This window comes from Neomonachus schauinslandi, chromosome 13 (assembly GCF_002201575.2).
Source record: "Neomonachus schauinslandi chromosome 13, ASM220157v2, whole genome shotgun sequence".
Taxonomy (NCBI): Eukaryota; Metazoa; Chordata; class Mammalia; order Carnivora; family Phocidae; genus Neomonachus; species Neomonachus schauinslandi.
This window is the reverse complement of record NC_058415.1, coordinates 90,014-110,866: the sequence shown is the minus strand read 5'-3', so window position 1 is coordinate 110,866 and position 20,853 is coordinate 90,014. Positions and strand designations below refer to the sequence as shown.

Here is a 20,853-nt window from a genome sequence, read left to right as displayed (position 1 = left end):
GTTGGTGGGAATGCAAGCTGGTGCAGCCACTCTGGAAAACAGTATGGAGGTTCCTCAAAGAGTTGAAAATAGAGCTACCATATGATCCAGCAATTGCACTACTATTTACCCCAAAGATACAAAAGTAGGGATCCAAAAAGGTATGTGCACCCCGATGTTTACAGCAGCAATGTCCACAATAGCCAAACTGTGGAAAGAGCCAAGATGTCCATCGACAGATGAATGGATAAAGAAGATCTGGTATATATACACAATGGAATATTATGCAGGCACCAAAAGGAACGAGATCTTGCCACTTGCAATGACGTGGATGGAACTGGAGGGTATTATGTTGAGCGAAATAAGTCAAACAGAGAAAGACATGTATCATATGACCTCACTGATATGAGGAATTCTTAATCGCAGGAAACAAACTGAGGGTTGCTGGAGTGGGGGGGGGGGTGGGAGGGATGGGGTGACTGGGTGATAGACACTGGGGAGGGTATGTGCTCTGGTAAGTGCTGTGAATTGTGCAAGACTGCTGAATCTCAGATCTGTACCTCTGAAACAAATAATGCAATATATGTTAAGAGAAAAAAAAAAAGAAGAAGAAGAAGAAGGTAGCAGGAGGGGAAGAATGAAGGGGGGGAAATCGGAGGGGTAGACGAACCATGAGAGATGATGGACTCTGAGAAACAAACTGAGGGTTCTAGAGGGGAGGGGGGTGGGAGGATGGGTTAGCCTGGTGGTGGGTATTGAGGAGGGCACATTCTGCATGGCGCACTGGGTGTTATGATCAAACAATGAATCATGGAACACTACATCTAAAACTAATGATGTAACGTATGGGGATTAACATAAGAATAAATTTTAAAAAAATAAAACTTAAGGAATATACTGCCTTTATTCTTCAGAACTATTATAAACATTAAATATAATGGTATTTCCTTTTTTTTAAAAGATATTTATTTATTTATTTATTTCGCAGAGAGAGAGAGAGAGCACAAACAGGGGAAGCAGCAAAGGGAGAAGCAAACTCCCCACTGAGCAAGAAGCCTGATGTGGGGCTCAATCCCAGGACCCCGGGATCATGACCTGAGCTGAAGGCAGACGCTTAACCAACTGAGCCACCCAGGCGCCCCTATAATAGTATTTCCTAATAACTGAAAGTTTAGAGAGTTGAACTGACTTCTAGTACAATGAAGCTAATAACCACATATGTATGTATATATGCTTACACATTACACACACACACACACACACACACAGCTGTATTTCTGTACTTCTGCCTAAAATTCCACTGATAGGAAACTAAATTTACAGTATTCCTGAGAAGCTAAGAATAGTGAAGGACTTCTGGATGATACCCAACAGAAGGGAAACCCTGAAAGAGCTGAAGCAACAATAACATGTGAAGGTAGGGGGGAAAAAAAGATCTTTGAAAACATAAATTTCCCAGAGTCCAGGAAAAAAACTAAAACAAAAAAAACAAGATTCAGAACTGTAGGAGGAGGAAAAACATCCACAGTTGAAGAGGTTTTTAAAAGGTTATAAAATGAGCTCCTGGTATCTTGCTCTCAAGGCTGCTGACCTCCGTATCTGTGCCCAACATAAGAATCAAACAGCACAGTTCTCTGAACTGACATTACTAAAGGGGATACCTGCAGAACCAAATGGGTAGGATTAAAAAATGATAATGCCCCAGGTTCCTTATGTTTGCCAAGAGTAGCATAAAGCCCTACAATCACACAATAAACTACTTCATCCTTATACAGGGATCTCTGAACAACCACACTGGCATCAATCAGGAGCTCCTACAAGCAATGCTTGCATTCAATTCTGAGGAACAGGCCTTTCCACCTGGGCAGTACTCCAACTACCAGAGGTGTATAGGGCACAGGCAGCAAATTGGCAAGCTGATATCCTTTCTGACTTGTATTTGTGTTTTTCCAAGTGTGATAATTGTCAGTGTGTATATTTTAGGAAAAATCATACTCCATATGATTTTCTAGCATGTTACAGGAAGTCAGAAGATTTCAAAACATGGGGCTTCAGTTGCCACATCACTGATTAGCTGAGTAAGCAGACAGTGGCTGCCGCAGCTGAAGGAGCATGTATTCCAACTACAACATTCCTGTCCCACTTCTGACATTTACATTACTTGCCATTTCACTGAAAGGCACAAAAAGAACACAAACAGGAAAAGATAATCTGCCTCACTGCCAAATAACCAAATTATGGTAGGAAACAGAAGAAAGTTTTAAAATAAGTAAGTGTCCTCCAAGACATTCCAAAAAATGCTACGCACATTAAAAACAATGTGCTGCACAGGGACCTGCACCAAAGCAAAACAAGTAAAAAAAAAAGTCTTCAAGAACTGATTATAGGAGAAAGCACAGAAATACAGAAAAAGTAAGAACATCAGAATGGATAAGTATCAGGGTAAATACTTACTCTATAAAATATTACAATGTACTGTAGTGTTAAAAAAATACAGAATTTAGCTGCACAACAATAATGTAAAAAGTGGAAGAGAAATACATCTCTCTTGAGGGATGCCAGAACAGGTAGACAAAAGACATCAGTGAATATATAAAAGACATCAAACATAATTAACAAATTTAACATACTTACCACATAGAGAACACTACTCCAGGGAATACTTGTTCTTTTCAGATCATATGGAAAATTTATCAGAATTAACCATATGCAAGTATACAAAACAAGCTTCAACAAATTTTGAAGAACTGAAATAATTCATAATATGATCTCTGATAATACAATCTAGAAAAGTTCCCAAATGTTTAGAAATTAAGATAATATACATGCAACAATCTATGACCATAGGGAATATAGTCATTAAGACTGTAATAATTCTGTATGGTGACAGATGGTAACTATCACAGTGAGCATTTTGTAACGTATGGAACTGTCAAATCACAATGTTGTACACCTGAAACTAATATATCATACTGTACTTCAATTAAAAATAAAAATAAAAGAAACTGTCACACACACACACACACACACACACACACACGGGAATATTATTCAGCCATTAAAAAGGAAGGAAATTCTGCCACTTGAGACATTAATGGACCCTGAGAGCATTTCACTAAGAGAAATAAGTCAAACAGAAAAAGACTAATATCATATTATCTCATTTATATGTGGAAGCAAACAAAACAAAACAAAATAAACAAGCTCACAGATACAGAGAACAGACTGGTGGTTGCCAGAGGCAGGGGACGGTGGGTGAAATGGGTGAAGCGGATGAAAAGTACAAGCTTCTAGTTATAAATATATAACAAAACTAAATGAGTGGGATTTATGCAAGGGTGGCCTAATATTCAAAAATCAGTATAACTGGGCACCTGGGTGGCTCGGTCGGTTACACGTCTGCTTTCGGCTCAGGTCATGATCCCGGAGTCCTGGGATCCAGTTTTTGCGTCGGGCTCCCTGCTCAGCGGGGAGCCTGCTTCTCCCTCTACACCCCCTTTCTTGTAATCTCTCTCTCTCAAATAAAATCTTTTAATTAAAAAAATCAATATAACTGACAACATTACTCAAATAAAGGAAAAATCTAGTTGTTATCTGGTTATATGCAGAAAATTCATTTGATAAAATTTAACACCTAATTAACTGTAAGCAAAACAGGAATAGAGGGGAACTTCCTTTCTCTGACAAAGAATATCTACAAAAACATATCTATAGCAAATAACATACTTAGTGGTGAATTTTAAATTTTAGATCACTTTCCAACAGATATCATCTGTGAGATAAGGATGCCTACTATGATCGCTTCTATTCAACACTGTACTGGATGTCACAGCAATACAGTAAGAAAAAGAAAAAGAAAAAGGACTGGAAGGGTTTAAAAACTGTCACTCACAAAATATATGAACATGTATGTAAAAATCTGCAGATAAACACTTAGTATTAATAAGTGAATTCAGCAAAATCACTAGACACAAGGTCAAAACACAAACTGTTTCATGTACCAGCGTAACAGAAAATTAAATCTTTACCCATCCCCATGAATACCCTAGCCAGCTAAGCACCAAGCGTTCAGGGACTGACTGGGAACTTGCCACCAGTCTTGGCACCCTGGCTGTGTAAGTAACAGCCCCAAGGCCCTGAAATGCAAACTAAGACCTAGTTAGAAAAGCAGCAATGGGGTGGGAATGACTATAAGCAGGGCCAAGTCCATATTTCCAATGGGAATGGCATCTATCTGCCTCATTTATCCCAGCAATTAGAGCCTCCATTTTTTATTGCATCTCATTAATAGCCCTTTTTATTTTGCCTTAATTAGATTTTAGTTCTTTTACTTCTCCAGAAAGGGATTCTCTAGTATCTTCTATGCTTTTTTCAAGCCCAGCTAGTATCTTTATAATCGTTATTCTAAACTCTAGTTCTGACATCTTACTTATATCCATATTGATTAGGTCTCTGGCTGTCAGTACCCTCTCTTGTTCTTTTTTGAGGTGAGTTTTTCTGTCTTGTCATTCTTGCAGAACGTGGTCTCTTTTCTATTTGTAGAATTGTAGCAATTCTTTTCTTAGATCTCTGGATGAGTTTATAGGTGTTTAGAATGATTTGATAGCAATCTAGCTGAATTCCTGGGACCTGACAAAACTAAGGTCTCCTACTTCTCCGCCATCCTGGAAAGTCTCCAATTCTGTACTACTTCAAACAGAGCACTTCTAATGAGTGCTAGGATGCAGACAGTCTGATTGGACAAAATACTAATATGTAGGTACTGTTCTGTATCTCCAAATCCTTATTTCAGACTGTTTTTCTCACCTGATGGAACAGGACAGAGTGCTGTCCACTAGTTATAGCACGGAAAAAAAACCCACACATGAACCATCATCCTAATAGTTACACCATAGTGGGTGATAGATGCAGGATGCCAAGAACTAGTTATCTGACAACAGTAAACCCCAACATAAAGGAAGAGGATAAACGAACTCCTGCTGTAATAAACAAACCCTAATTTTGTCCCTTCCTTATCAAACAACCTAACATTATCAGTTTTCTGTACAAACAGAAAAGGCAGAAAGTAGAGGGGATATGCCAGAGAAAATCTCCCCCTCCTGCCCCCGGTAAAAAAGGTGAAAGGAACCAGCCCTGCCACATCAGAACAAAAACAGAGGTAGCAAACTGTGATGTAAAGGCTAAGGGAGATAGGACAGTAAAGGACATTTAGCTTAATTTAGCAACACCAAGAGCTCAGAAAAAAGAGAATGAACCCATCTATTGACTCAGCAACACTTTTTCTATGACAGTATAGTGTGTCAGAGTGATCCTAGCAACACTGTACTCCTCACATGTTTATTTTAACCAAATCTTTGAAAGCAGCACAACTGCTCAGAAACTGCAAAGAGAATATAAAGCAGCATTTTAGCTGGCTTCTAAGGCTGCATTCCAGGGTCTAACGAGGACAAAGAACCCCTAGGAAAATTATCTGCACTGGGCAGTAAGAAAAAAGGCACATCAGTCTTTGCATGCATATTAAAATTAATTAACTAATTAATTAAAATTAAAAGAGATCTGACAACCTGGTCTAGGGCCAAAAAGGTCCCCAAAGATTTTAACTGTCTGGAAGGTGGTTTCAGAATTTCTAACAAGGCCTCAAAAGTATTAAAGTATTCTTCACTTTGAATTCTTACTAGAGCATGATTATAGGATTAACTCTATACTGAGAAACCTGCTGAACCACTACGGCAGATTTCTGGTTGCCTTAGAAAAATACTATTTAAACTATTTAAAACGCTTAACACATGGGGGTTGGGGGGGGACATGGACATGGACAGAGCCAGAGAGCCTAGACCAAAAATTAAGTAACATAGTTCCTTACAATCAGTAGCCTGGTGTGTCTATATTCATACTGAAAATAGGTCTCAAAGAAACAATCCCTCAAGGACACACACGTGTGCCTACAGTTCATATACTTATTATTCAAAGAAAATATCTATTGGGCACCAACTGTGTCATAGGCAGCCCAAACAGGGGTGAACACAGCAGGCTCATGAAACTTAAAGCGGGGACCACTTACCCCCATTAACTAATAACCAATTACCTTCTGTAGTAAAGCATTAGGAAGGAAAACGTAGTATAATGAGAAAGAATAAAATAGAGGTTTAAAAACACAGGCAACCTTTTAAGTTGACTGCTCCATCCAAGCTGTCATTTTAATTAAATCAAATTTTATTTTAAATGCACCAGAAGAATTAAAAATAGCAAAGTCTTATGTAAGGCTAACAGCCACCCTTTAAAGTTGCCTGTTTTCTAAAGCTAATTTGCGACCAGAGTTTATCTGTATCCAAAGGGATTCTCCTGTAAGGCAAATGGTGATTGGGAAGAGTTAACCACCAATGATTTTTAAGACAACTGAAATGTAAGGCCAATTTAAAAATACCTTTTTCTTCAATTTTAAAATATTTTTATTAGAATTGTTACTGATTGGGGTGCACCTGGGTGGCTCAGTCGAGTAAGTGTCTGACTCTTGATTTTGGCTCAGGTCATGATCTCAGGGTCCTGAAATTGAGCCCGGTGTCGGACTCTGTCCTCAGTCCACTTGGGATTCTCTCGCTCTCTCTGTTCCTCCCCCTGCTCGTGCACACACGTGCATGTGCACTTTCTCAAATAAAATCTTCTAAAAAAATAAATTAAAAAGTAATTAAGCACCCCAAATCTACATGCCAAACCTTTCTTAAGCATTTCCCTTCCCTCTAACCACAACACATATCAAATATCCAGGTTCTTGCTAAGAAATTCAGTACAGCCTCTGCAAAGAAGTAGCTATAGTAAGTTAGCTACCAAATATGACAATGATCACTGTTACAAGGTACTTACCAATCTATTTCCTATGTTCTTAGTCAAAGGCCATTACATCCATACAAAGTAAGTTACAAAGTTCAACAAAGCTTTGCAATAATTTCCCCTTGTGCATCCTTACGGTCTTCCTAAATACCTACAGTTCACTCACAGCACTTCTAAGATTCTGGCTCAGTGGGAGTGCCTTGCTACCCAACAATATTTAACGTGCAGCCCAGGTGTTTTGTTGCAGGTAGTTCTTAGTCTACACAGTGGAAACAACACAGTGGAATAAGCAGTCTTAAATCGCTGTCAAGAGATTCTCTCAAACACATACCTAAACATTTGGCCCTGGGGATATATGCTTAAGAACCTCTGTTTTGCTTTCATAAACAAGGACCTGTTCAGCAATACTTACAGTTAACATTGGAGTTGTCAACAAGCCCCACGCAAAGAATTCTAGGAAGATGACAATAGCAGCATGATATACACTTGGTCTGCCAAAGCCTTGTAGCTAAAAAAGGAAGAAAGTTATTATGAAAAATAGTAGACAGATAAAAGAAATCAATTTTGCTAAAATGGTATCTAACACACAAAATAAAGACTGTATAAAGTAAGCTTAGGACCTACCTGTATTATATATGATAAAACTTCATTCTGTGGCATCCCTGATTCCTTGCCTAATCACAGAAGGTGGCAAAGTTATAACCTTTTTCACTTGTCCCATGACTGCAAATAACTGAGCTTTGGTTGAGAATCAACTGGGTCTTTAAGAGACTGAGGTTCCAAGACCTGACTATTCTGTCTCTTACTAATTGTGTCCCTCAGAAACTTGGCCTTTCTAAGCCTGGTTTCTCTAGCTATGTAAAGAGAGGTGGGCATGTGGGTCACTTGCTCAAAAGCTTCAGGAGCAGCAGAGATGATTTAAATGATGGGGGAGGAAGAACAATAAGGAAAACACAGTCCATACCAGGGGGTCAAAATCCAACTTTCTGTTTGTTATATTTTAAGACTGTATCTATTCTGCCAGTTGTCCGCAGTTTATGACTTCTGGAGATAAATCTAAAATTCCCTTCAACTTAATGTTGATTCTATGACAACGCTTATTACAAGATTAGGCACCTTGCTAACATTTGGTAGTAACTGAAAGTGATGCTTGCAAAAGACTCTGTAAAGCCCTCACTATTCTTATGCTTATATTTTTAAGTCTTTAAAAGGTAGAAGTAAATCTACATTTCACTGGAATTTAATCGTAAGGAAATAATCAGACAAATCCAGATTGTGGGACATTCTACAAGATAACAGGCGTGGTCTCCTTAAAAATGCCAATGTCATAAAAGATGAAAGTAAAGGTCAGGAGACTCATACATATTGAAGGAGGCGAGAGTCACACAACAAAATGGGGGATCCTGGAGGAAAAGGGAACAAAAGGATAAAATATGAATATGGACTTTATATTAATCATTTGGGTATTCTTGATGTCTGCAACTTACCGTCAAACGGTTTGGCAAAACAACAACAACAAAAAAACGGAAAAGATACATACATACTTCCTAAAGCAAATGTTAATAAATGCCAACTGCTGAATTTAGATGAAGGGAATGTAATTTTACTTTTGACTTTTTTTTGTAGTTTTGAAAATTTTCAAAGAGCCAAGAACAAATGTTACTAAAAATACAAACTCGTGCATTTCTAAATTTTTGCCATGTCCAATGAAAAGTACCTTTAAATGCCATTAAATAAGACATTTGCAAAAACAGAAAGCATTTTACAAAGTTAAAAAAAAGATTTAAGCATCCAACAACTCACCCCCTCCAAACCAAAAGGCCTTTAACATAATCTTCCAAAAAGGAATAGTTTTCAATAGTCCTTTACCAACAGAATAGTGAATGGAAATGGCAGCAACTATTCAGCCTCTGCCTGTGATTAAGCCTTCTGAGACCCTCTGCGTTAAGTCGTCCTAGCCGCTAGAGACAGACACTTTGCCATCACCCTTGGCTCTCCCCACACTGCCCTCCATCTAATCCGCTATCACCTCTTGCCCAGGTTACTGAGTAGCTTTCCACCCTTGCTCCTTCACCCACTGCACTGCAGCCACAGTGCCCCCATTTAAATGTAAATCAGATCCCGGCAACTCCTCTGCTCCACCCTCTTAGACTTCCAGGGCAGTCAGCCCCACATCCCACTAGTCCAAAGAGGTCCCACACCTCCCTCTCCCCTTTTGTTATGCTCTTACTGTTTCCTAGAGGATTTCCAACAAACTTTAGGATTCATTTTTGTCTACTGCCCATGGAATGGTAATTTAAGTGCTATGAAGGAAAGGATTTTTGTCTTTGTTCAATGATGTATCCAAATAGCCCTTCTCTCACCCCACTAGTAAGCACTCTACAAAATTTATGAGATGGAAGAAGGATCTCTTCTTCAGAGACTAACATCTTTTCTCTGATCTTTTAAACAGCAAAACCCAAAATGTAGAAAAAAATTTGAAGCAGATGGCCCAGTTTCTTCAACAAGGAAATGGTATGGTCAAAGAAAAAAAGAAAAAGGAGGGAGAACTATGTTAGTATATAGATTAAAAGAAATGTAAGAAATATTAAAAGCAATATTCTGGGACTTTGGGGTTTGACTCAAACTATCTGGAAAAAAGACAATTCTGAGACAATCATGGAAATTTGAAAATGAACTGGATATTAGATGATACTAAAGAATTATACTCTTTGTAACATAATGGTATTGAAGTAAGGTGTGTTTTTTAAAGATCCTTATCTCTTTTAGAGATACACACTAATGCATTTGTTTGTGAACTGACAGCATGTTTGGAATCTGTTTTAAAATCTACAGAAAAAAAAAAAACTAGAAGCAGTGGCAAAAATGAATTTTAAAAAAGTAAAGTAGCCTATATGCACTTACTAATAATTTCTAGTTATTTGGGTAAAAATTCTGATAGTCACCAACTCCACACTACAAAACAATTGCTTCTGAACACTGGGTGAGCATGTCAATAAATAGCCCAATACTGCTCTTGAATCATTTTATTTATTAAGCATCATGCATACAAGAATCTCAAAAAACTCTGAGAACAGCGCATAGGAAGCATAAGAAGGTAACTCTTATTTCTCATTTGCAGTTTCCATGGTTTGGTGCTTTTGTAGGCAATAAAGTTCTATTTATGGAGACCACTGGGATAGAGATCCATGTAGTGGCAATGCTGATTAAACATAAAAACAGATACACACTTTAATCTGTGTGATATATTTTAGGACATTATGCTATTTTAACACCTTGCAAAAAAAAAAAAAACAGACAACCTACATTTTGTTTATATATTATATGCTTAGATGTATCAATTAGAAGTTGTTTAACAAACATCTCTTCTAAAATGCAAACACTTTCTTATTCTCACCTCTACATAAATTACTTTAATTGAACTATCAACTATTCCTAGCCAGTACCAGTGATACATGAGAGAAATGTACTATGACAGGCAGGCAGGCCTTGGTACGGTGAGAACTTAAGTGTGGGCAACTGGATATAAGAAGGTGACAAAAATAAATCTGCCTTCCTTCCAATTCTTCCTAAGCTCTTGGTGGCCAGGATGCTGATGAAAAAAAAGATCACAAGTTTCTCCCTTAAGTTATCTGAGCTAATCAGAAAAACTTTAATACAACCTAACCAATTATTTCCAGTTGAGCCTGATCTAGTGCAGCCTCTCTGGATCAGTTCAACGTCTCCTCTCTCCATTTTGCCCCTTTATAAATCAGTATGGAACAACCTGAGATGTTTAGATGATAAGTATGTGGTGATGTCTTTATTCACTCATACGACCATCTCTCCTACAGAGGACTGCAATGGCCTCTTAACTCTAACTTGACTTCTCTTCCCTTCCTTCTTCAAATCTTTCTTGATACCATACTCAGAGTGATCATTCTAAAATACCTATGTTATCCTATGGCACCTGCAGAAGACTGCAAAAACTGAGCTACAAATTCTGAATCTCATTCCTGTGCACATAATCTTTTTGCAATATGTGCTGCCTATGCCATCAAAAGGTAGAGTCTATTTCTCCACTTCCCTGGATCTGGGCAGGCTTAACAACTTGACTCAAACCAAGAGATGTCAGGTGAAGTAACAACAAGGACTTCTGAACCAAGGCCTCCAGAGGTCTTCAAGACCACATGCAAATGCCTTCTTGGCACAAGCATATTAAGTCCTCCCTATTCAGGCCACCTAGGCCAACCAGTGAACAGCCAATACCAGCTGCCTGACAGAGGAACAAGGCTGTCTTAGATCACCCAACTCCATCAAGCCTGCAGATGACTACGGAAGCATGAGTAACTCCAAACAAATCCAGTGAAGAACCCCAAGCTGACCCTAGCCCAAAGAATTGTCATAAATGGTTGCTGTTTTAAAAACACTAAATTTGGGGGTAGTTTCTTATGTAGCAATCATTAAGTGATACAACCGCCCCCCCTTTGCCCTCATGATTAAGTTTAAACTCAAAACTTTCTTGAGATCCCTTTTGTAGTTCTCCAATCTCATCCCACAGTCCACATATAACCATGAAAATCAATAAAGGGAAACTGCTCTAAAATGGAGCCAGAAGGCCCTCGCTCCAGGGTGCAAACTGATGATTTTCCTAGCATACTGAAGTTAGCCGGTAGGTGAATAAAAGACATGGTCCCCAGCATTCTGTTTAAAAGACTGTCTGTATACTATGCATCATAGGAAATACTGAAGCACTGAATTTTTTTTTTTCTAATTTGAGGAATTAACATTGTATTGCCTGAAAGGGAAAACAACTTCTAGACCCAGTCCTGTTAACTAAGCTGACCATAATTCTCTCCCAAAGAGAAGTGACTAGAGGTTTAACATCACTCTGGCTATTCAGAACTGTAACACCCTTTAAAAATAAAAGGTACAGGGCGCCTGGGTGCCTCAGTCGTTAAGCATCTGCCTTCGGCTCAGGTCATGATCCCAGGGTCCTGGGATCGAGGCCCACATCGGGCTCCCTGCTCGGCGGGAAGCCTGCTTCTCCCTCTCCCACTCCCCCTGCTTGTGTTCCTGCTCTCGCTATCTTTCTCTCTGTCAAATAAATAAATAAAATCTTAAAAATAAATAAAATAAATAAAATAAAATAAAATAAAAGGTACAAATAGACAATTCAATAATAATAGCTGGAGACTTCCATACCCACTTCTAGTAATGAATAGAACAATTAGAAGATCAACAAGGAAGGAAAGATTTTAGTAACACTACACTAACTAGACCTAACAAACATTTACCTGAACACTCCAACTACAGCAGTATATTCTTCTCATGTGTACACAGAAATATCATAAAACAAGTCTAAATAAATTAAAAGGATTGAAATCGTATAAACTATGTTCTCTTGACCACAATGTAATGAAACTAGAAATCAGTAACATAAAAAATATGGAAAATTTACAAATACGTGGATATTAAACAACATACACCTAAATAACCATAGGTCAAATAAGAAATCACAAGGAAGATCACAAAACTTTCAGATGAACAAAAATGAAAACACAACATATCAAAGCTTGTTGAATGCTGTTAAAGCAGTGCTTACAGGGAAGTTTTTAGCTGTAAATGCCTTATTATAAAAAAAAAAATCGCTTTCAATAACCTAACTTTTCACTGTAAGAAACTAGAAAAGCAAATCTAAAGCAAAGCAAGAAAAAGGAAAGAAATAATAAAGGCTTAGAGCAGAAATAAATGCAATACTGAACAGAAAAGCAACAAAGAATCCTCAAACCATCAAAAAATTAACAAATCTTTAGTGAAACTGACTATGAAATATAGAGGGAAGATTTAAATTACTAGAATTGGAAACGAAAGGGAGGTTATAAAGGAGTATTATGAGCAACTGTAGGACAATGGATTGGATAAACTACATGAAATGGGACAAATATCTAGAAACACCCAATCTACTAAGACTGAATCATGAAGAAATAGAATATCTGAATATACCTAGAACTAGTAAGGGTATTGGATCAGTGATCAAAAACCTCCCAACAAAGAAAAGCCCTGGCCCTCACAGCTTCAATGGTAAATTCTACCAAACATTTAAAGAAGAATTAAAATCAATCACTCTCAATGAAGAGGAGGGAACACTTCCTAACACATTCTATGAAGAAAGTATTTACCTGTACCAAAGAAAAAGGTACTACAAGAAAAGACAACTGCAGATTATTTTCCCTTATGCTAACGATACAAAAATCCTTAACACGATACTAGCAAATTAAATTCAGCAGCCTATTAAAAGGGTTCTAATACCATGGCCAAGTGACATTTACTCCTGGAATGTAAGAAAAGTTCACATATGAAAATCAATCAATGGAACACACCACATTAAAATGAAGGGGGGAAAACACATGATCATCTCCACTGATGCAGAAAAAGCATCTGACAAACTTAACAGCCTTTCATGATAAAAAAATGTTTAAAGGGATAGAAGGAAATTATCTCAATATGATAAATGGCACATATGAAAAATCCACACCTAACATCACAGTCAATAGTGAAAGGCTGAAAAAACTTTTCCTTTAAGATCAGGAACAGGGAAAGGATGCCTGCTTTCAACACTTTTATACAACATAGTACTGGGAGTTCTAGCCACAATAATTACATAAGAAAAAAAAGTATCCAAACTGGAAACGAAGAAGTAAAATCATTTCTGTTTGGGGATGCCATCATCTTACATATAGAAAACCCTAAAGGTTATAAAAAAACTTTAGAGCTAATAAATGAATTCAGCAAAATTGCAGGACCAAAACAAACAAACAAACAAAAAACCATGCAAGTATCAGTTGCATTTTTTAAAAGATTTTATTTATTTATTTGAGAGACTGACCGCAAGAGCGAGGAAGGGGTGGGGCAGAAGGCTCCCTGCTCAGCAGGGAGCCTGACCCAGGGCTCAATCCCAGGACCCTGACATTATGACCTGAGCCTAAGGCAGCCACTTAACTGACTGAGCCACCCAGGCACCCCTCAGTTGCATTTCTATACCCTAACAATGAACAATCCAAAAAGGAAATTACAAAAACAATTCCTTTCACAATAGTATCAATAAGAATAAATTCTCAGGAAAAATGAACCAGGCAGGCAAAATACTTCAACACTGAGAACTACAAAACATTGCTGAAAGGAATTAAGAAGACCAAAAATAAACAGAAAGACATTCCATGTTCAGGAATCAGGAAACTTAATGTTGTCCAGATGTGAATAGCCCTAAATGATCTATGGATTCAATGTCATTCCTACAAAAATCCCAATTACATTTTTTGCAAAAACAGAAAAACCCATTCTAAAATTCATATGGGATCTCAAAGGACCCTGAAATAACAGCCAAACAATCTTAAAAAAGAACAAAACTGCAGTACTCACATTTCGTGCTTTCAAAGCATACTACAAAGCTCATCAAAACTGTGTGGTACTAGCATAAACCAATGGAATATAATAATAGAGAGTCCAGAAATAAGCACCTGCCAAATGATTTGCAACAAGAGTGCTAAGACCATTCAATGGAGAAAGAGTAGTCTCTTCAACACATGGTGCTGGGAACACTGGACATTCATAATATGCAAAATAATAAAGCTGGACCTAACCTCACATCATGTACAAAAAATTAATTCAAAATGGATCAAAGCCCTAAATGTAAAAGGTAAAACTACAAACTCTTAGAAGACAACATAGGAGGAAAATTTCCTGACATTGGATTTGACAATGCTTTCCTCAATGTCACCAAAAGAACAGGCAACAAAAGAAAAAAACAGATAATCTGATTAATCAAAAAGAAAAACTTTTGTGCATCAAGGGGTATTATCAACAGAGTGAAAAGGCAACCCACAAAATGGAAGAAAATATTTGCAAATCATATATCCAATGAGGATTACCCAGATTATATATATAAAAAACTCCTACAATTCAAGGACCAAAAAACCAAACTGATTAAAAAATGGGCAAAGGACAAAAAAAAACACACGAAAACATGCTCCACATCACTTATCATTAGGAAAATGCAAAGTTAAACAACAAGGATAGTACCTTGTGCTCATTAGGATGGCTATGATTAAAAAGAAAAAATATTTAAAAACCTGAAAACAGCAAGTGTTGTCAAGGATGTAGAGAAACTGGAACCCTTGTGCACTGTTGGTGGTACTGTAAAATGGTACAGCCAATGTGAGAAACAGCATGGGGGTTCCTAAAAAATTAAAAATAGAATTACCAAATATCCAGTAATTCCACTTCTGGGTACATATCCAAAAGAATTGAAAGCAGGATCTCAAGGAGATATTTGTACACCCATGTTGATACCATCGTTATTTATAGTAGCCAAAAGGTGGAAGCCATCCAAATGTCCACTGACAGATAAATTTATAAACAAAATATAGTATGTGCATACAATGGACTATTATTCAGCCATGAAACAGAAGGAAATTCTGATAAGCGCTACAACATGGCTAAATATTGATGACATCATGCTAAGTCAAATAAGCCAGTCATACAAGGACAGATACTGTATGATTCTGTTATATGAGATTCAAAGAGACAGAAAGTAGAATGATGGTCATCCGGGGATAGAGACAAAGGGAAACAATAAATTATTTTTTAATGGGTACAGAGTTCAGTTTCAAATGATGAAAAGTTCTGGAGATGGACAATGGTAATGGTTGCACAACAATGTTAATGTACTTAAATGCCACTGAACTGTACACTTAAAAATGCCTAAATTGGTGAATTTTGTGTTACGTATATTTTACCACAATTAAAAAAAAAAAAAAAAAGGAACTCAAAATAGATCACAGAGCTAAAAGGAGGTCCCTCAGTTTCACAATGAGTTTGTATATACAGCACTAATGTCAGTATCCATGTAAGAAAAAGTTGATATGTTGGGACTCCATTAAAATTAAAAACTTACACTCTGTGAAAAACACTGCTGAAAGAACAAAAAGACAAGCCATGGAGTCAAAGAAATTATTTGCAAAACTCATACCTGATAAGGGACTTGAATCAAGAGCTCTTACAACTCACTTATAAAATAACAAGTAACCCAATTTAAAAACAGGCAAAGGACTTGTACAAACATTGCTTGAAAGAAGATATACAGGGGCGGGGCACCTGGGTGGCTCAGTCGTTAAGCGTCTGCCTTGGGCTCAGGTCATGATCCCGGGGTCCTGGGATCGAGCCCCGCATCAGGCTCTCTGCTCAGCCAGGAGCCTGCTTCTCCCTCTCCCGCTCCCCCTGCTTGTGTTCCCGCTCTAGCTGTCTCTCTCTCTGTGTCAAATAAATAAATAAAATCTTAAAAAGAAAGAACATATACAAGTGATCAATAAACACATGAAAAGATGTTCAACATCATTAGTCACCAGGGAAATGAATATCAAAACCACAGTGATGTACCACCACAGTGATGTACCACTTCAGAACCACCAGAATGGGTGTAATAAAAAAAAAATAATAACAAGCATTGATGAGGAATTAAATTGGAGCCCTCATACAGAACTGTTGGGAATTTAAAACGGTACAACCACTGTGGAAAACAGTTTGGCAGTTCCTCAAAATGTTCAACAGTTACCATATAATTATCAGCAATTGTACTCCAATACCCAAGACGACTGAAAATATACGTTCATACAGAAACTTGTAAACAAATGTTCATACAACATTATTCACAGTAACCAAGTGTGGAAACAACCCAAATGTCTACCAACTGATTGAATAAATAAAGAAAAAGTGGTATATCCATACAATACAGTATTATTCAGCTATAAACAGAAATAAAGTATAAATTCATGCTACAACATGGAGGAACTTTGAAAACATAATGCTAAGTGAGAAAAGCCAAGAGGAAAGGCAACAACATATAGTATCATTCCATTTAAGTGAAATGCCCAGACTACACAATTCCAAAGGGAGGGAGCAGCTTAGTGGTCGCCAAGGCTTGAGAGCAGGGGAAAATGAAGAGTGACTGCTAATGGGTACTGGGTTTCATTTTGGGGAGATGAACATGTTCTGACAGTGGTGACGGCTGCATAAACTTGTGAATATACTAAAAATTGTACACTGGAATACAGTCAATTTTATGTGAGTATATCTCAATAAAAAAATGCAGTGGTAAAAAAAAGAGATGAGAGAAAGACACACAAAGAGGCTGACTCTGTCTCTTGGCTGCCTCTGGACTTTGCTGATGGTGTGTGAAGGCTGGAACAATGACAGCCACCTTGAGACAAGAAGAGCCAGACAAGTCAATACACAGAAAACACAAAGGACCTGAGTCCTTGATTATACTGCTTACATGCTAAATGAACCAATCCTGAAACTGTCTTTCCATCAGATTTCTTGTTAAATGAGTTAATAAATCCCCTAATTATAAAACAGGGTGGGGGGGAGGGGTTCTGAACAGACTCCTAACCAAAACTGACATGGCAAATAACTATATGAGAAGATGCTCAGCATCTATCATTTAAAAATGCAAATTAAAACAATGCAATTGCTGGATGGCAGAATTTAAATGCACATTGCTAAGTGAAAAGAAGCAAGTCTGGAAGGCTATATGGTGTATGATTCCAGGTAAAACTACAGAGGTGGTAAACAGATCAGTGGTTGCTAGGGGTGGAAGAGGTAAGGTTAAACAGTTGAAGCACAAAGGACTTTTTCAGGTAGTGAAACTTATGTATAACACTGTAATGGTAGATGATAAGTGGCACTATGTATTTGTCAAAACCCACACACTTTCGGAACACAGAGTGAACCTTAGTACATGTTAATTGAAAAAAAAAAATGTTTAAGAGGGCAGAGAATCTCAGCATGGACTGCAGAATGTGACAAAGAGCTAACTGTATTAAGAATGCATGACTCAGGGAGCCTGGGTGGCTCAGTCATTAAACGTCTGCCTTTGGCTCAGGTCATGATCCCAGGGCCCTGGGATCAAGTCCCACATCGGGCTCCCTGCTCCGCGGGAAGACTGCTTCTCCCTCTCCCACTCCCCCTGCTTGTGTTCCCTCTCTCGCTGTGTCTCTCTCTGTCAAATAAATAAATAGAATCTTTAAAAAAAAAAAAAAAAGAATGCATGACTCAACTTCATTGAAGAGAATGGGGGGAAAGTTAGTGATCTAAATAACATTAGGAATGAGTAGTCTGCAAGACTGAAGGCAAAAGGAACCTCACATAAGCACTGTACTCTAACTGATAAATATGTTCCCCACAATGGTACAGATAACAATTCTGAAACCAGTGTCCTGGAACTAAACAATTAAGTAAACGGATGACAAATGGTGGGAGTTACTTTTTTCACCGCCCCAGTGGAAGGTTATAAATAAACAAGGGGGGAGAGACAGAATGAGCCATGTGCTAACAGATTAGATTTGGGTATCATTATGACCTCATTCTAGCTTTATAATGATACAGGCGACCACATATAGAAATATTTATAGATATATGTATATACACAGGCTAATATACACACATATATTTTCCTTGACCTGTCACCTGAGAACCTAAAAGTAATGACACCGTGGCAGCCCAACAGCACTTTAAGTATCTGGTACCCAGGTCTTGGTTTCAAATACAATTTTCCAACAAAAGGAGCCAGGGCTCCTTGGGGAAATGGCTAATTCTAGGACTAAGGCAGGAAATATACAAGAGGAACCTGGAGCATCTTGTAGTGCCAGAATATAAGTGCTAAAACAACAACAACAAAAAACAACAAATAAACAAAACCTAACACAGTGACAAAAACATGGGGATACGTCAAAGAACTCCCAATGGCTAAAGCTGGAACAATATGAACAAAGCAGTACTGGATTATAACCAAATTATAAAATAAATATTTCTAAGTTTATACTAATAAGATGATGTAGTAAACAAAAGGGGGAGAACAGACAAATCTCCTATGCAGAGGAATTCCAAATAATTTACACAGGTACTTTGTACTCAAGAAAGTGAAGCATAACTTCCCATTCTTCAAATGTGGGTTGCACATACTCTTCCAAAGAGCACAGTATAGGAAGAGGGGGAAAAGAGTAACTTTATAAAGAAAGGTGACAAACATCAACAGTGATTTGTATCCTTGATTTGATGTAATGAAAATGGCACTTCACTTTTGTGGGCTTCCTCCCCCAAACCCATAATCTCACCCTAATATTGAGGAAAACATTAGATGAATCCCACCTGAGGGACATTCTACAAAATATCTAACCAGGACTCATGAAAATTGTGAAGGTCATCAAAAACAAGGAAAGTCAGAGAAACTATCACAGCCCAGAAGAACTTAAGGAGACATGACAACTAAATGTAAAGAAATACTGGAACAGAAAACGGGCATTCAGTAAAAACCAGCAAAATGTGAATAAAGTGTAGACTTTAGATGATGGTAAAGTATGGACACTGGTTCATTAATTTTGACAAATATACCATACTAATATAAGATGCTAATAACAGAAGGAAACGGGTGTGGGGTTTATGAAACCTCTCTATACAATCTTTGCAATTGTTCTGTAAGTCTAAACTACCCTAAAATAAAGTTTTATTTTTATTTTTTTTTTAAGATTTTATTTATCTGTCAGAGAGAGCACAAGCAGGGGGAGCGGCAGGCAGAGGGAGAAGCTGACTCCCTGCCAAGCGGGGAGCCCAACGCGGGGCTCAATCCTAGGACTCTGGGATCATGACGAACCGAAGGCAGACACTTAACTGACTGAGTCACCCAGACGCCCCTAAAATAAAGTTTTAAAAAATAAATGGACAAGAATATCAAAAACACATCCTGAAGGAGGAAAGTAAAGAGTATGGGAAACACTACAGCAGGGGCTGGCTAACTATAGCCCACAGTCTAAATCTACCACCAGGGCACCTGGGTGGCTCAGTTGGTTAAGCAACTGCCTTCAGCTCAGGTCACGATCCTGGAGTCCCGGGATCGAGTCCCCCATCAGGCTCCCTGCTCGGCGGGGAGTCTGCTTCTCCCTCTGACCCTCCTCCCTCTCATGCTCTCTCTCATTCTCTCTCAAATAAATAAATAAAATCTTAAAAAAAAAAAAAAATCTACCACCAGTTTTGGTAAATTGTTCTACTGAAATTTAGCAGTGCTCGTTCATGTATGTATGTCTACGGCTGCTTTTTTTTTTTTTTTTAAGATTCTATTTATTTTTTGACAGAGACAGAGATAGTGAGAGAGGGAACACAAGCAGGGGGAGTGGGAGAGGGAGAAGCAGGCTTCCCGCGGAGCAGGGAGCCCGATGCAGGGCTCGATCCCAGGACCCTGGGATCATGACCTGAGCTGAAGGCAGACACTTAATGACGGAGCCACCCAGGTGCCCCGGTTCATTCCTATTTTAAGTCATTGAATTATCCTGGTCAAGTTGGCTTGTTAAGATTCAACTTCTGGACCTGAAGAGTTCTCAAGCCTGCAGTGTCAGAAGGTGACTACAGTCTCTTTATGCACACAGTTGCTGAAACATGAACACCGTTGGGAATTTATTAGCAAATGTCTTGGGTGGTATGGGAAGTCAACTTTTTCTGTCACAAAAGCCTGTTATATTCGGAGTTCAGGGTACATTTAGAGGAATACTATTAAGATCCTTGCCTTTGAGAGGTGTTGTGTAGTATAGGAGAGAGACTAGTTGTATGTGGAAAAGAGGCTACAGGGATTTGGTAGGGAAGGACCCGCCTCTGCTCAGGGTAGTTAAGGAATGTCAGCAGCTTCTCAGATATTTTATCGGGTTACTGATATTTATGAACACCCCTTTGTATTCCACTTACTCACACTGGGGCCAGCAAACATTTTTCTGTTAAGGATCTGATGGAGTAGGGCGCCTGGGTGGCTCAGTCATGAAGCGTCTGCCTTTGGCTCAGGTCAAGATCCCAGGGTCCTGGGATCGAGCCCCGCATCAGGTTCTCTGCTCAGGCAGGAAGCCTGCTTCTCCCTCTCCCACTCCCCCTGCTTGTGTTCCTTCTCTCGCTGTGCCTCTCTCTGTCAAATAAATAAATAAAATCTTTAAAAAAATAAAAAAAAAGGAATGAACCACATGACCACAT

General features: G+C 38.3%; 1 protein-coding gene across 2 annotated transcripts in view; it reads right to left on the bottom strand.

The window, feature by feature from the left end:
• MFSD14B (major facilitator superfamily domain containing 14B) overlaps positions 1–20,853 on the bottom strand; it is a 77,482-nt gene that overhangs the window by 43,871 nt on the left and 12,758 nt on the right. The window contains exon 2 of one of the 2 annotated variants that reach the window (XM_021694449.2): positions 7,220–7,315. The exons of the other annotated variant lie outside the window; for it this stretch is intronic. Within the exon in view, the coding sequence (XP_021550124.1) occupies positions 7,220–7,315 (96 nt within the window). The remainder of the gene's footprint in view (positions 1–7,219; positions 7,316–20,853) is intronic. 2 annotated transcript variants of the gene reach the window in all.